General features: G+C 41.4%; 3 protein-coding genes across 3 annotated transcripts; 1 reads left to right on the forward strand and 2 right to left on the reverse strand.

The window, feature by feature from the left end:
- Positions 1 to 30: 30 nt before the first annotated feature.
- On the reverse strand, positions 31 to 7887 carry LOC310811003 (collagen alpha-2(VI) chain-like). The gene is made up of 29 exons (XM_083678969.1): positions 7766 to 7887; positions 6759 to 6909; positions 5958 to 6553; positions 5699 to 5719; positions 5528 to 5593; positions 5386 to 5439; positions 5225 to 5269; positions 5095 to 5121; positions 4957 to 4983; positions 4828 to 4872; positions 4692 to 4745; positions 4512 to 4574; positions 4306 to 4368; positions 4171 to 4224; positions 4044 to 4079; positions 3826 to 3888; positions 3684 to 3746; positions 3520 to 3582; positions 3269 to 3331; positions 2829 to 2879; positions 2705 to 2740; positions 2556 to 2618; positions 2302 to 2364; positions 2042 to 2077; positions 1881 to 1926; positions 1631 to 1783; positions 1011 to 1457; positions 875 to 913; positions 31 to 636 (listed from the first exon to the last, which is right to left on the reverse strand). The coding sequence occupies exons 2-29, from the start codon at positions 6859 to 6861 to the stop codon at positions 32 to 34; spliced, it is 3045 nt and encodes a 1014-aa protein (XP_083535095.1). The 5' UTR covers positions 6862 to 6909; positions 7766 to 7887; the 3' UTR covers position 31.
- Positions 7888 to 8459: 572 nt separating this feature from the next.
- ccdc127a (coiled-coil domain containing 127a) lies at positions 8460 to 10911 on the forward strand. Its single transcript, XM_083679254.1, has 3 exons — positions 8460 to 8532; positions 9011 to 9143; positions 9304 to 10911. Exons 2-3 carry the CDS (start codon positions 9020 to 9022, stop codon positions 9987 to 9989), a joined length of 810 nt encoding a protein of 269 aa, XP_083535380.1. The 5' UTR covers positions 8460 to 8532; positions 9011 to 9019; the 3' UTR covers positions 9990 to 10911.
- Positions 10907 to 12322, reverse strand: LOC310811170 (telethonin). Its single transcript, XM_083679255.1, has 2 exons — positions 12153 to 12322; positions 10907 to 11870 (listed from the first exon to the last, which is right to left on the reverse strand). The coding sequence occupies exons 1-2, from the start codon at positions 12284 to 12286 to the stop codon at positions 11477 to 11479; spliced, it is 528 nt and encodes a 175-aa protein (XP_083535381.1). The 5' UTR covers positions 12287 to 12322; the 3' UTR covers positions 10907 to 11476.
- Positions 12323 to 13975: the final 1653 nt, after the last annotated feature.

Here is a 13975-nt window from a genome sequence, read left to right on the forward strand (position 1 = left end):
GAATCAAATCAGTTGTAGTACTAAGTGTGGTTTAACCTAGACAACGAGCAACATGTTTAACAACTCCAGGGAGGGCCATTTCCTTGAAACTCTTAAGGTTAAAGATAAGAGATCTGTCCCTGAGAACGAGTTGCATCAATCGCTCCTTATCAATGTCAGTGCCCACTGTGATAGCCACGCCCACTGCATTGGCTCCCCTCATGGCTGCAATACCCTCTGCAAAGTTCTTGTCTGATGTCACTCCATCTGTCATAAACACAAAGGAGAGCTCTGCATCTGGGCGTACACCACTGAATCGTCCTCCACGGTTACTGACAAGGTTATCAGCTGCATAGAGAATAGCACTTCCGAGTGTAGAGGATGAATCTCTGTATACTGCTCGTGAGACAAGGGAGCTGATGCTTCTGTGGTTGTTGGAGAAATCCAGAAGAACCTCAGGATCTTGCTCTCCTCCAAACTGCAGCACAGCAAAGCGCGCCCCTTTGGAATCATTGTCCTTTGATAGAGGGATTTCATGGGATAGTTTCTCAATGAAGCGTAGAATGCTTACAAAGTTCCAATTCCCTGTTCTCTCAGAGCCGTCGACGAAGAACAGAATATCAACTGGCCGCTGGACCAATGGAGCCAGACTTAAATCTATGACAACAACAAAAGAGTCAGCAACCACATTGTACAGTGTTTCTCCATTGATGATACTGCATTTGTCTCTCTTACTACATATTTGCCTGTATGTTGTGTAACATCTGTACAATATGTTGGATGAACATGAAAAAAAAGTCACTGGACAGACATTCAGGAGTCAGGACAAGGAATATTTGTTGGTGAAATAAACCTAATAAGCATGCAAATGTTAAAATAGAAATGTTTTTCTCACCCGAGGCACACTTCAAGTCTGGGCAGATTTGTTCTGATTCTGTAGAAGGGTGAAGGATGACAATTAATTGTCTGTTATGATTCTGGCATTTATAACCAAAGAAAAGCAATGAGCTGTTGACAACATGTAGACTTGCCTGGGCAGAGAATTTGCTCTATTTCCTCTAGAAAGTCTTCAGCAGTAAGCTCTGCATACACACTCAGGGTCTTCACCCGATCTTTCATATTGCAGGCAATCTTCTCCAGAGCCTGCTTTTCTGCTCCAGTGTCAAACATGTCCCCGATGGCAATGGCATACACATCTACTCCGTTACACAGGGCCCCCAGGTTGTCCGGGTCCTTTGGGTCATAGCGACCGTCTGTGATGACAATGGCCACCACTTTGGCCCCCACCCTGCGTCCTGGCACTATCAGCTGATCGTAGGTGTATTTCAAAGCAGATGGCGTCCAGGTGCCCCCAGCTATCCACTCCATGGCTTTGACCTTGGCTTTGAAGGATGTCACTGTGGTGATGCCCCTGTCATCCATATGGATGGCCTGCACAGCTCCTTGATGACTGTACTGGACTACACCCAAACGGGACCCTGAGAGCCAGAAGAAGAGAAGCAGAAATTAATCTAAGGCTGCTTAGATTGTCGATACTCATAAATGGGCCATAAATTCAAGGCTGTCTAGAAATGTTAATCTATTTCAATTTAAATGCACAAAAGTACAAATGGTAATATATCATAACATGGCAGTAGTACAGTAAACCTACCTGTGACATCAGATATATTTTTGGCCATTTTCCCGAGTCTGTTTGCAACACTGATTACAAAGTTTTTAGCAAGACTGAAGTTAGTTTTTCCGATACTTTCTGAGCTGTCAATCACAAACATCAGGTCAAGTGGGGGGCAGACCTTATCACAATCTGCGGAGATGAAATGAACAATCAGACTTGTTGTAAACAACATTTTCCATTGACATAATTGAATTGTATTGTCGTTGTTAATTGAAATGACTGTTACCACAGCAGCCGCATGTTTCTCTTATAAATCCCATGATTTCACATTCCTGAAAATAAAAGAATATTCATAACATTCTCTCAGAGAGATAGGGCACGAAAATACACACGTTTCTGTATGTACAAAACATTTCTGTTCTTCTCAATGTCTGTTACAGTACTTACAGATAGACCAGGTGGTCCGCGGGATCCAGTTGATCCCTATAGACAACATCAATAGAATGCATCGCAAATCAGAAAGATGCCTATATGAGAACTGTTTGATAAAGGCAAGTGAATGGTGTCAGCATTTTGATGTAAAATATATAGTTTATGGGGTGTGGGTGTGGGTGTGGGTGTGGATGTGGGTGTGGGTGTGGGTGTGGGTGTGCGTGTGCACGCATGTGTGTGTGTGTGTGTGTGTGTGTGTGTGAAATGAGACTCACTGGTGGTCCAGGTGAGCCCCTTATCCCTCTGTCCCCTGGCACACCCTCAAGCCCTGGCTCTCCCTGTGTGAAGGTAAGTACACAAACACATGGAGATCTCAGCACTGTTATTCTACCCTTTAGTTTGCATAAAGTATCCTAAAGCAGCTCTATTTTTTAATTCAACCGATAGGCTGATTTTCAGTAAGAATACATGAGTGTATCATATGATAAATGTTTGTTTATGATTCACTGAACTGCATTCTACCACTTACTGCCACTCCTTTAGTTCCTGTTGTTCCTTGTGCTCCTTTCTCTCCATAATAGCCCCTCGAGCCCTGAGAATGACAAAAACATGGCAATGAATACAACAGTATTTTACTAACTTAGATTTGTACTTCTAAGAGTAGGTACATAAGCTTACCTGCAGTCCAGGAAAACCATGGTCTCCTCTGTCACCCTGAGGGAAAACAAGGTTCCGGAGCACTTAGATTATGACACAATAGGATTCATTGATCCAAACTGGTTTTCACTGTTCAGTCAAATACCTGTTCACCTCTGGGACCTGGATAGTTGTATCCATCTTTTCCTCGATCTCCCTAGATAAATGAAAATTAAAAAAAAAAAATAATAATAATAATAATTTAGCACTGTTTAGTGCCCATTCTCAATCATTACAATTTGCCTTAGCTTTCTGAGAAAGAGTGCAACAAACATGATATTACATGATACTATCCTTCCCATTATAAGAGGGAAGGTTTGTCACCACCGTAGACAGTACCTGTCAACACAGGCTTCTTTTTCCCTCAAAGGCTTTGTAGGTTTTGGCAGGGAGGGGGGGGGGGGGGTCAGACTCGATGGAGTCAAATTACCACTCAACAGACCTTCCTTCCATTGTCAGATCAAGGGATGTAAACATATTGAGGCCTGTTGCAACGTGCAGACCAGGCCAGGCTTTTGGTAAAGTGGGCCCAGCAAATCAACTCACCCTGGCTCCTGGCTCTCCAGTGTCTCCTATAGGGCCAAAGTCCCCTGCCTTGCCCTGTGAACCCTGGAGGAACACACATAGAACAACAAAATTGACATTTAGTAACAAGGCTTTTTCAGGATATACATAAACTCTTCATTTGTCTTTGAGCAAACAGGAAGCAAACAGCCTTGACTTTTGCTCTGAGAGAATGGGTAGAGGACCTCAGTCAAACAGGTCATTGGAGCAAAACATAAGGATCGATGATTCACCTGAGCTCCTGATTTTCCTGCCTGACCTGGTGGACCACGGACTCCTGGGAAACCTGGTATTCCCTGTAATAGGTTGGAAATATAATAAAAAATAATTTAATTGATTAATGTGAATTAAAAGACAATACATGGATTCAATTTGATTGATTTAAAGTTTACTCAACTGTGACTCCTTTTTCACCATTCGTTCCAGGAGATCCTCTTTCGCCCTCAGGACCTAGTTCTCCCTGTGAGGCACAATAGTCAATGAAACCAGTATAGGCTCTTAACGCAATAAAAACTGATGTTTTTCCTTCATTATGATACCTTGTGTCCTCTAATGCCAGCATTCCGCTGTGGACCTTTTCTTCCACGGTCTCCTCTGCTGCCCTGAAAAATATATTCTCAATTTAACTAAGACATATATTTTTTCCAAAAGAAAAAAAAACTTTATGTCTTTGTTGTGAGTCCTAGACTGTTTGTTGTGTGATAACTGTGTACTGTTATTCCACAGAAGAATCTACTAGACGTCATATGAGACGTACAGTGTCTCCAGCATCTCCAACAGGTCCATGTTTTCCCTAATGAACAGAAATGTTGTTAAAGACAATGGTTCATAATCATTCATGTGATGATATTAAAACACATTATACTGTATGTTCTCTGAGGTACCTTGCGTCCTTTTGGTCCAGACAGGCCAGGGATCCCAATGTAGCCGGCAACACCCTATAACAGAGTCACTCATTACTCATTAATAACAAGTTCATTGAGTCTCAAATAATGTGTTTCTCCGATGGAAATCCAGACCTTCACTCCTATATTTCCTTGAGGCCCTTGTGACCCTGGCCGGCCATTCTGCCCAGCAACACCCTGCACACAGCAAAGTAACAGATGTACTTTTTGCATGACTCATATTTTAGAAAGTACAGCCTAATAACATGTTATGTTTCATGTAACATAAAACAAAGATGTACAAAGGCACAAAACAAATCAAAGTTTAGGAATCTACAGACCTTTTCCCCTGAATCTCCCGGTTCACCCTTCCTGCCAAAGTCACCTGCCGGACCTGGGTCACCCTGCAGGAGCACAACGAGGGAGACGGTTTGATGAAGGATTGATAACATTCAAAAACCTAACGCCTCGCTTACGTTTCAAATGATTCATGCATAACACTTTCAAATTGCATATCTCACCAGCATGCCGGGATCTCCTTTACATCCAGGTGTGCCAATGGTGCCAGCCCTCCCCTGAAAACAAAGTAGGCAGTGTCAGTAGCTTGGCAAGGCAGAACATAGAGTATGTTATAATTTAGGAAGTAAATTGACCTACCTTTTCGCCATCAATGCCATTATACCCAGTAGCGCCACTTTGACCCTGAAAAGATCCAATTGACTTCACTGGTAAGATACTGTCAATCAAATCAACAAATTACTTTTATGACAGGAGGAAAATGTATACCTTCAAACCAGTTCCTCCAATATCACCCTGCAAACACAGGCAAAACATAACATCAAATACAGACAGTAATATAGTATTGCAATAAACGTTACAACACATTAGAAGTAGAAAATGTTGGAACATTCTCTAAAATCTTACCTTCTCTCCTCTAAAGCCTGGAAGTCCCTGTAAATGGATATAACATAAAGCATGTGTGAAATATCAAATAACACCATGGCATAGAGGTAGATAATAGCTGGTTTTTAGCATCATTTAAAATCCCACTCACCTTTACTCCGGACAAACCTATTGTGCCCTCAATACCAAGGTCTCCCTATAAAAGCCAACATGAATGAAACATTAATTTATAAATAATGTATTATTCAATTGCCTTTATTGTACTGTGTTGGTTGGCATGATATAATGTTTAATTCATAAACTTGATCATACCGATGGCCCCCTGAATCCAGGATCTCCAATTGCACCACTAGTTCCCTTTGCACCCTATTAGACAAAAAATAAAAATACATTAAAAAGAGGTAGGTTGTAATTGCTACATACCTGGTGTTTAGGAAAATACGAGGGTGCTTACTTTCATTCCCTTATATCCTTTTGGCCCAGCAATTCCTTCTGTTTGGATGCACATTGGTTCTTTGCACTGAGGGGAAATCACAACAGATATTTTAAAAAAATCTAAATGTGGATGTTTTCCTGGACAAACTTCTTAATTTAGTGCTTTAGTCTTCAGTATCATATCACTAACCTCAAATTCTGCCTCTTTCACCTGCAGACAAAACATTGCAGATTGTCAATCACAAAATAGGATGCAACATACTCAATATTTCCATTGATTAGAAATACACACATACTGTTTTCAGATTCAATAACTACAATATAATTAAGATTATGATTCACCTCTGTGTACACTTCTACATAGCATCAATCAACTTGGCACCATCTAAAACTGCACATAAATACCCCTGTTCCACTCATGAAATGTTCCTTCCTCACTGTGGACTTACCATGGTGTCAGTTATTCCGGTGACTGCAGCCTGGCGACTGTCACGTGGGAATGCCAGGTAGTCCTTCCGGTACAGCTCCGCAGGAGAACTAGCAATTTGTCTGAGCTCATTCTCCATAGTGTCCTCATTGGTGGCTACCACAAAGATCTTCATGCCTGCCGCCTTGGCAGCCTCTGCGGCTTGCTGGACCCCTCCACAGGGGTTTCCTGTGATGTGCCCATCAGTGAAAACCACAGCATACTGGAGCCGCGGCTTTCCTCGACTGGCAAGCTTGACCTGCTCCGTCATGTTCCTCAGGGCACAGTCGATGAACGTCCCCCTGCCTATGTACTTGATGGCCTGTGCCCTGCCCAGGAAGAGTGAGGCATCAGTGACGACCTGGCTGAAGACCTCCACACGATCAGAAAAGTGCAGCCCACCATAAGCCCACTGAACCCTCTTGGCTCTCAGGGTGGTGGTCTCCAGCTTCTCCACAAACATCTTGAGGAAGACCTTCAACTCCTCTACCAGGCTGCCCCAAGGAAACTCTGTCAGAGCCACGCTCTCAGAGGTGTCAATGGTGAAGTACACGTTGATTGGGCAGTCGTCATTCTCATCTGACCAAAAAGTGAGGAAATGCACAGGACATTTGTTTACAGTTCACATACACCTTGAAGTTCTGTGTGCAATATGTGGAATTACCACACTGTTGTAAGACCATGTTGATTCTTAGTTGTCATCAGTCATGATCCCTAACCGTTACTCTAGTGTGATTAGCATGTTTAGAATACAACAACAGTATAAACTTTGGCTCCGCCTCACCATTGATATTCCTGGGCCTCACAAGAAGGTTCTCGTATCCTGGGTCCTGGGCGGAGACCTGGAGTACCCACAGCAGAAGAACAACCCTCAGCACCACCTCCATTCTGTGTTGTGTCTACAGGGGTAGACTATCACTAGTCACTATCACAGTCTACACAGAGAAGGGAAAAAACAATGGGAAAGCTCTATTGAAGCAGTAGAAAAACACATTACAAGTGATGTACAGTATATACAGTCTGTTACAATATATTGAAGATAGTTAGTGTGTTCATGGTATTTTCAACTGATCTTTTGTTCCATTTGGGGCCATTGTGAAAGTGTGGCAGGAAGAGTAAAACCATTGTGATGAACCAGCAGTATGTTTTGAACAGGTCGCTGGTCCCTCATACCTGGAGAGTTACAGAGAGAGTTTCTGCTTGAATGGACTCTAACAAAGACAGTGACATACTTTGTTGATGCCCCTTCACTGGCAGCGGATAAGAACCATGTTTAAGGCAAGGCTCAGCTCCCTAGTGTGTTTTAATCATCTGATCAAATCTATTTAATGTTTAGAATCAAAATCAGAATCAGAATTCTTTATAATATAATTTGGCCAAGTATATTTACACATTAAGGAAACTGACTTGGTGAGGTTGGTCCATAGGACATAAAACAACAATATATAAGCAAAATATTAACATATTTACTCTATTCTTGTCACACACTTTACGATACTCGCTAACTGGAACACTCATGTGAATTCAAAGAGATAGAATAACATTTCATGCAATCTAGAGCAGATTTTCCAGATGACCTCTTGACTCATGTGTGTGAACAACTGTATTGATCCAAACTTAAATAAATAAATAAGAGAGCATGATAGGATACTGTACATTGATCAAAGATTATTACATAAGTGCAAACATGCTGGATGATAACTAGTTACAGTAACTAATTCCATTCCCCACAGGGCATCCTATCTATTTAAATATTTTTTTTTACAATAATGTGGTTATCATTTTACTGACCTTCAATGGGAGAGGTTCAGGTGTGCTGCTACAACAGTGTGAGCCCCTGCTGAATCCTGTACCTGTAGATTCATTCCATGCATCAGAAGAAGGTATGTTTTCCTAGCTTGTTGAGACCTGCCATATACCCCCCCCCCCAAAAAAAGAAAAAGAAAAAAAGAAAAAATGCTCCTGCAGGGCTTTTTGCAAGATTGAACCAGATTAACATGGAAAATATCTTAACAATTATTGCCAGTTTAAGACCACTGGAAAAAGAGAGAACAATGACAAGGACAGTTAGGTACATAGTGCAATTTGAAGAACAAATTATGTAGCTATTAGAGTACAACTAAAAATACCAGCAAATACTCCAAATACTCCTCTGTGCTGGACACTACTCGGGAGACATCTTCAGGAGAAAGTGTGCTATTGCATCTTTAAGTAATGGGCGGGGGAGGGCCCACCGACTGGAAGAAACTATTTCCAACAAAGGGGGAGATACATACTTTTTGACAGCAATTTAAACTGTAATTCTGTATATACAAACAATTTACATTGAAAACGTTAATGTATAGTGTGAAGTGATATTAAATTTTAAAACTGCAGAAGAGTTTTGTGCACATTTATCTATGTTAGACAATGTATACCTCAAACTCCTACACCCTTAACTTCACGGATGGTCTGTTATTTGTTGTCTAATATTAAACTTCCGTGAAAACATTGTATTATAGGTCGTTTCCATACGTGCAGGAACAAATGTATAATTGACCTAGCTACTCTTTCTCAAGGTGAGCAACTACACCATAGTTTGCCCAAACATAATCTTTTGTATTACTTTGTAATGCTGTGTTGTGATATGTTGGTGCAAGCGCAGTGGGCGGTGGTGCTGGACGACCCTGTGTCAGCTAGCAAACAAGCTAGCATCAAGCTAGCCATGACTGCCACTCTGGCCTGTCTGTGCAATACCAGTACCTAGTGTTATTAGCTGAATGTCATTCATGCAGCAATATAGCAGCTAGTTGGCTATTAAACGCCATGCCCATTGTTTTGGCATTTACAAGCAGTCTTGTTCTGATTGCTCAACCTGTCGTCCAAGGCAAAGGCAGCAATGCCAGTCTATGTCCCAGCAGCGCTCTGAATGTACTATTTGGCTGATTGAAATCTCAAGACCAGCTTGACAAGGTCAAGTCATGAACAGCTAATATAAACTTGTCTGTGATGAAGATATGTCTGTTTACTAAATTTTGCACTGTCCCATCGTATCAGGATACCTCCATGAACAACCTGAATGACCCCCCTAGATGGAACATAAGGCCAGACCCCGGAGGAGATGCTGCTGCTGACGGCAACCCATGGAATTATGCCCTCCTTGTTCCAATGCTCGGACTGGCTGCCTTTCGTAAGTATTACACAAGTACAACTGGATATTCATGACGTGTCTAATTTTAGGACAAAGCAACACTTATTTTTGAATGGAAACTAATTATTACTCCACTTCAGATGATGAAAGATGAAATTATTATTTGTCATTTCATAACATATCAAGCTTTTCTCCCCAGGCTGGATCTGGACCAAAGAGTCTCAGCAGGAGATCCTGAAAGTGAAGGCGAAGTATGACCGAGACATGTCAGTGGTGACCAGTGACCTGGAGATGAAATACAGGGACACCCTGACAGAGAACCGGAGGGCAGCCGCCTTGCTGGAGCTGGAGCTGGAGAAGGAGCGCCATCGGGTGAAGGGCTTTCGCCAGGCACTGATTTCTCAGAGCCAGCAGGTCATGGAGGAGCGCAAGCAGCTCCAGCAGGAGCGCGAAGCTCTGGAGCAGGAGACGAGGAAACACCTGGCATCGGGAGCTGCTGGGACCATCCTCCGCCATGCACTAGATAGGGAGAATGGGTGGCACCAAAGAGCTATGGCCATGCTAAAGGATCTGGAGGGGGATCTGGTGGAGAGGCAGAGTGCCTTCTGCAGCTTGCTCTTACCCAGGGAACACCGGCTGGAGATGGAGAAGAACCTGCTGTTAAAGGTGGTGAAGGAACCCTTGGGGGCTGGTGTTGACCTAGAGACCGACGTCAAGGACATCTTTAAGAACGACCGCCACTGTGCAGACCTCCTCAACATGGACAAGCGAAAAAATGGCAGCTTGATGTGGCTTTACCTCAGATATTGGCAGCTGCAGGTTACTATGCAGAAGCACAAGCGTGCTGAGGACGCAATATTGGGAGTTCAACCTAACCTCAAGTGACCTTAATAAGGGATAAAAAAGTGTATCAGTTTTGAGCACATAAAATTAATAAATAATGACTATGTTATTGCCTTCATGGCTCCTTAGAAATGCAAGCTCTTTATTTTGTCAAGATGGAAACAAAGTTAGTATGTTAAGGATGGTATCATAACAAACAATGTATTGAAAATACACTATTTTTTGTAAAAGATGCATATCCACATTGGATATCAATATCATAGTTATTTGGTCACTCACTAAATATCATTAGTATATTTTGAAAGCACTTACCAAGCATCTTACCAAGCGTCACAGACCTATACTCTGGGTGTGCCAAATAGTACATACAGACCTATTCTGTGGTTTATTTAATCTAAATAATGGTTGAGGTACTTGACAATCACTGCTGACCGTGACTGCCTCCATTAAGTCCGATCTATTGCCAGTTGAGCATGTTAACTGACCAAGAGTACTGTTTGTCTAATGTCTCATAATTGTAAGCCTGTTATCTTCAGCTGTTGTCATAAAGTCTGTTGTTTGCTGTAGGTTATGCATGCATATGGGTGCATCATAAATGTGTGACAGACTCGAAAATTGAATATGCAGAAGGTGAGACCGCAGTGTTGACGTGTATCTGAACTTGAACTCATGCCTTCATAGGTGAACCGCCGGATCATGCTTAATCTGACACTGTGGGGCAACAGTACACTTTTTAAAAACTCTACACTTCTGTAGCTAGATAACTTAGCTGTTTTCCTGTAGTATGTTTGAAATAAGTCATTGGATTTCATTATGGAAATGAGTCACAGTGGTTTGCACTTACACTTTTTGCCAGTAATATGTCCACTGAAGTGAGGTCTTTGGTGAATGAAATGCCATAAACATAACTGAACCGACACATTGAGAGACCATTCTGTACAGTTCAATCTCATAAATAAATCCTTTATTGGATACATTTTGCTGTGTGAGTTTGTCTTTGTCATTATTGGTATATTACATGATGCAACAAATGCAAAAGTCACATCATCAATTGATGAACTTTCACCATTGTTTAGGTATTGTGTTTCACCACTAGATGGTGATATTAGCCTCTGTTTACAATGTAGCAATTCTCAGCAAGTCCTGTTCCATATATTTAGAAATTTTCCACATGTCCGGTCAACATATCTGAGTTCATACATTTCTTAAATCATTTTTTTCAAATAATATTGAAACCATTTTTCAAATACCTTCATTGCATTCATGTACAATAATACATTCCCCCTTCCCCCTTGAGTATTGCCATTTTCATTGGCTAGACTTTACAAATATCAGGAACTAAGCATGATACTCAATCTCAAGACATTGACGGATCTCATGACAGATATTCTCTCTAGTTACACTCACCAAATAGTGGTTCTACTGTACTACCCTTTCTAAGAAAAAACCTATATCAACATTTCCATCCACTCAGTTAAACATTGTTGACATCAGAATATTTACTCCAATGTCCCCCATTAATTATTCACTCATCTCTTGAAGGAGTGTGACTCTTGTGATGGAGAAATGAGACAGGAAGCTCTGAAGTTTGCATGGATAGGTTGTGTGACTTTAGGTAAGTCCTTTGTGATATTGGAGACTTCTTGTTTGTCTGTACAAACTCCATTTGTTTCATATTCCATGATCGATTTGAACCCTGATGGAGAGGGTACTCTGTTTAACTCATTGGGTGAAGCAGCCTTGCTGGGCGTGAAGATAGGCACTCGCAGAACTTTCTTGTAGGGCAGCTGGTACTCAGTCATCATCTTACCATGTTTGCCCATTCGGATCTTCTGTTTGGGGTTTCTCTGCACCAAGAAATGTACCACCTGTTTCTGCTCATAGGTCTCCTTGCGTGAGCTGTCATTTTCAAACAATGTTGTCCTGAAAGTGTTAGACCGTAACATTACATATCTGTCCCATTATTTATTTCCACAGAAATGGGAAACATGGGACGTACTGAAGTATAACTATAGAGAGCATGTCTTTTGTCAGAAATGTTTGCATTTTTTAACTAGCATATTGGTTTGTAAGAATTAAAAATGTCATAGTACATTAATGATGATACTGAATCACTGAATTTGTGACAAGCATTTCAAATGAGAAAAAACTAATGTTTTTCTTGGTGAGAAGCAAAATGTGGTGAAGCTATGCCAACATACGTACTTCTCCTCTGGTCTTGTTTCCATCACCAAGTCCAGCCAAGTGGCCTTATAGGTCTCCTTTTTCCTCTCATTGTTCTCCTTCACGTTGCAGTGGGCATTCACCAAGTAATAGTTCCCTCTGTTTAGACAATGCATCTTGTGTGGAGAGAGCGGGACTCCCAGTTGGATTTGCTAATAGTTTTACTGGGACCTGCCGCTGGTTGGAGATGAATGATAGTGGTCTGTGTGTCATGGTCCTGAACGCCTTAAATAATGTCAAGCCTCTATTTTTACTCCACTACATCATGACGAATGCGTTGACAGTGGTGGCTCGCAGGTTGGTTTACAGCTGTGATAAGGAGGGACAGTGACTAACCTCACATTAATTTCATTGAGATGTATTACACTGCCCCACCTCACACTCCTCAGCTTTCTCTGACGTAGCTTAGAAATTCTTAAGAAGATATATTGCTGAAGACAAGACACCACTGGTGATTAAGTGCAGCACATACTATAATAGCTATGTAATAACCCAATGATGGTTAGACAGAGTGCTGCTTGAAAGTATGTGAACCCCTTGTGCAATTATAGATGTTTTTAGTTTTTACCATGAAATCTTTATTTAATCAGAACCAGTCTTTTTTATCTGACCTAACAGGCTTATATTTACCAATTCCATATGTTGGTTTAGAGGAAATCATGCATGTAGTAGAAATTATAAAGAAATTAGTGCAGGTGCAAAAATAAGTGAACCCCAAGTTGCATTGGTTAAATCAAGTAGGTAAGTAGAATCAGGTGGGTAAATAATTAGGTACCAAATTAACCAATCAAAGGAGAGATCTTTAGGCAAGAGTTTGGGCGGGATAAATAGAGATAAGAAACCTGGTCAGTTTTGTGTTACCCGTACAGGTGAATGCAAAACACACCATGCCGAGAGAAAAGGAGATCTCAGAGGACATCAGGAAGAGGGCAGTGAGAGCACATCAGTCTGGGGAAGGCTATAAAATCATCTCAACAAGATTTGAGCTCCATCAGTCCACTGTGAGGCAAATAATATACAAATGGAGAGCATTTACATGACAGCAACTCAGCCTAGAAGTGGACGCCCTTCCAAAATATCCCCAAGAGCCACAAGAAAAATAATAAATCAGGTAAAAGCCAACCCAAACATAACACCTAGAGATTTGAAGACCTCCCTTGCTGCATCTCAGGTAACTGTGCAGTGAATCGAAACACTGAATAGAAATGGAATTCATGGGAGGGTTGCTAGGAAGAAGCCTCTACTGTCAAAAAAGAACCAAAAAAAAAGAAAAAAAAGAAACCGTCTTAACTTTGCCAGAGAGCACCTGGACAAACCTGAAGGTTTCTGGAAGTCCGTTCTCTGGACAGATGAGTCCAAAATTGACCTTTTAGGTCACAATCAAAACCACTAAGTTTGGCGAAAAACTCAACAGACACCCCTCAAAATAGATGTCAGAGAGTGATTAGTGGCTATACGAGACAATGACATTGGCCTGTGATTTAAACATTCAATTAGTTCTTAAATGTTTTATTTTAGATATAAAAACAGAATAACATTTCATATTATGTTAGAGTCAAAGCACAGGGACCATTTGACTAACTATCATTTAAATGTACTGAACATTCTTTCCCCATCTCATGACCTTTCAAAGAATTGTAGTATATATAGACTTAGGTGGTGGTGACTTTGATAGAGTGATGTTTAGTCCATTCTCTGTCAAAGTTGTCACTAGTGCTTGTTTGCTTGTTTGAAGGGATAGATTGCTGAGGTACACAGGGGACCTTTACTCAAGACTTCACCAGCCTTCCTGCCAACTAACCACA

The sequence above is a fragment of the Argentina silus genome (genome assembly GCF_951799395.1).
Source record: "Argentina silus genome assembly, chromosome: 10".
Lineage (NCBI taxonomy): Eukaryota > Metazoa > Chordata > Actinopteri > Argentiniformes > Argentinidae > Argentina > Argentina silus.

Excerpts from the sequence above, each read along its gene's own strand:
- LOC310811003 (XM_083678969.1), bottom strand. The coding sequence starts at position 6,861 with ATGGAGGTGGTGCTGAGGGTTGTTCTTCTGCTGTGGGTACTCCAGGTC. Across the intron at positions 2,741-2,828 it reads CAGGTCCCAGAGGTGAACAG|GGTGACAGAGGAGACCATGG; the intron begins GTATTTGACTGA and ends GTTTTCCCTCAG. Across the intron at positions 2,078-2,301 it reads GGGGCTCACCTGGACCACCA|GGATCAACTGGATCCCGCGG; the intron begins GTGAGTCTCATT and ends TGTTGTCTATAG.
- ccdc127a (XM_083679254.1), top strand. The coding sequence starts at position 9,020 with ATGAACAACCTGAATGACCCCCCTAGATGGAACATAAGGCCAGACCCC. Across the intron at positions 9,144-9,303 it reads GCTCGGACTGGCTGCCTTTC|GCTGGATCTGGACCAAAGAG; the intron begins GTAAGTATTACA and ends TTTTCTCCCCAG.
- LOC310811170 (XM_083679255.1), bottom strand. The coding sequence starts at position 12,286 with ATGCATTGTCTAAACAGAGGGAACTATTACTTGGTGAATGCCCACTGC. Across the intron at positions 11,871-12,152 it reads GAAACAAGACCAGAGGAGAA|GACAACATTGTTTGAAAATG; the intron begins GTACGTATGTTG and ends TAACACTTTCAG.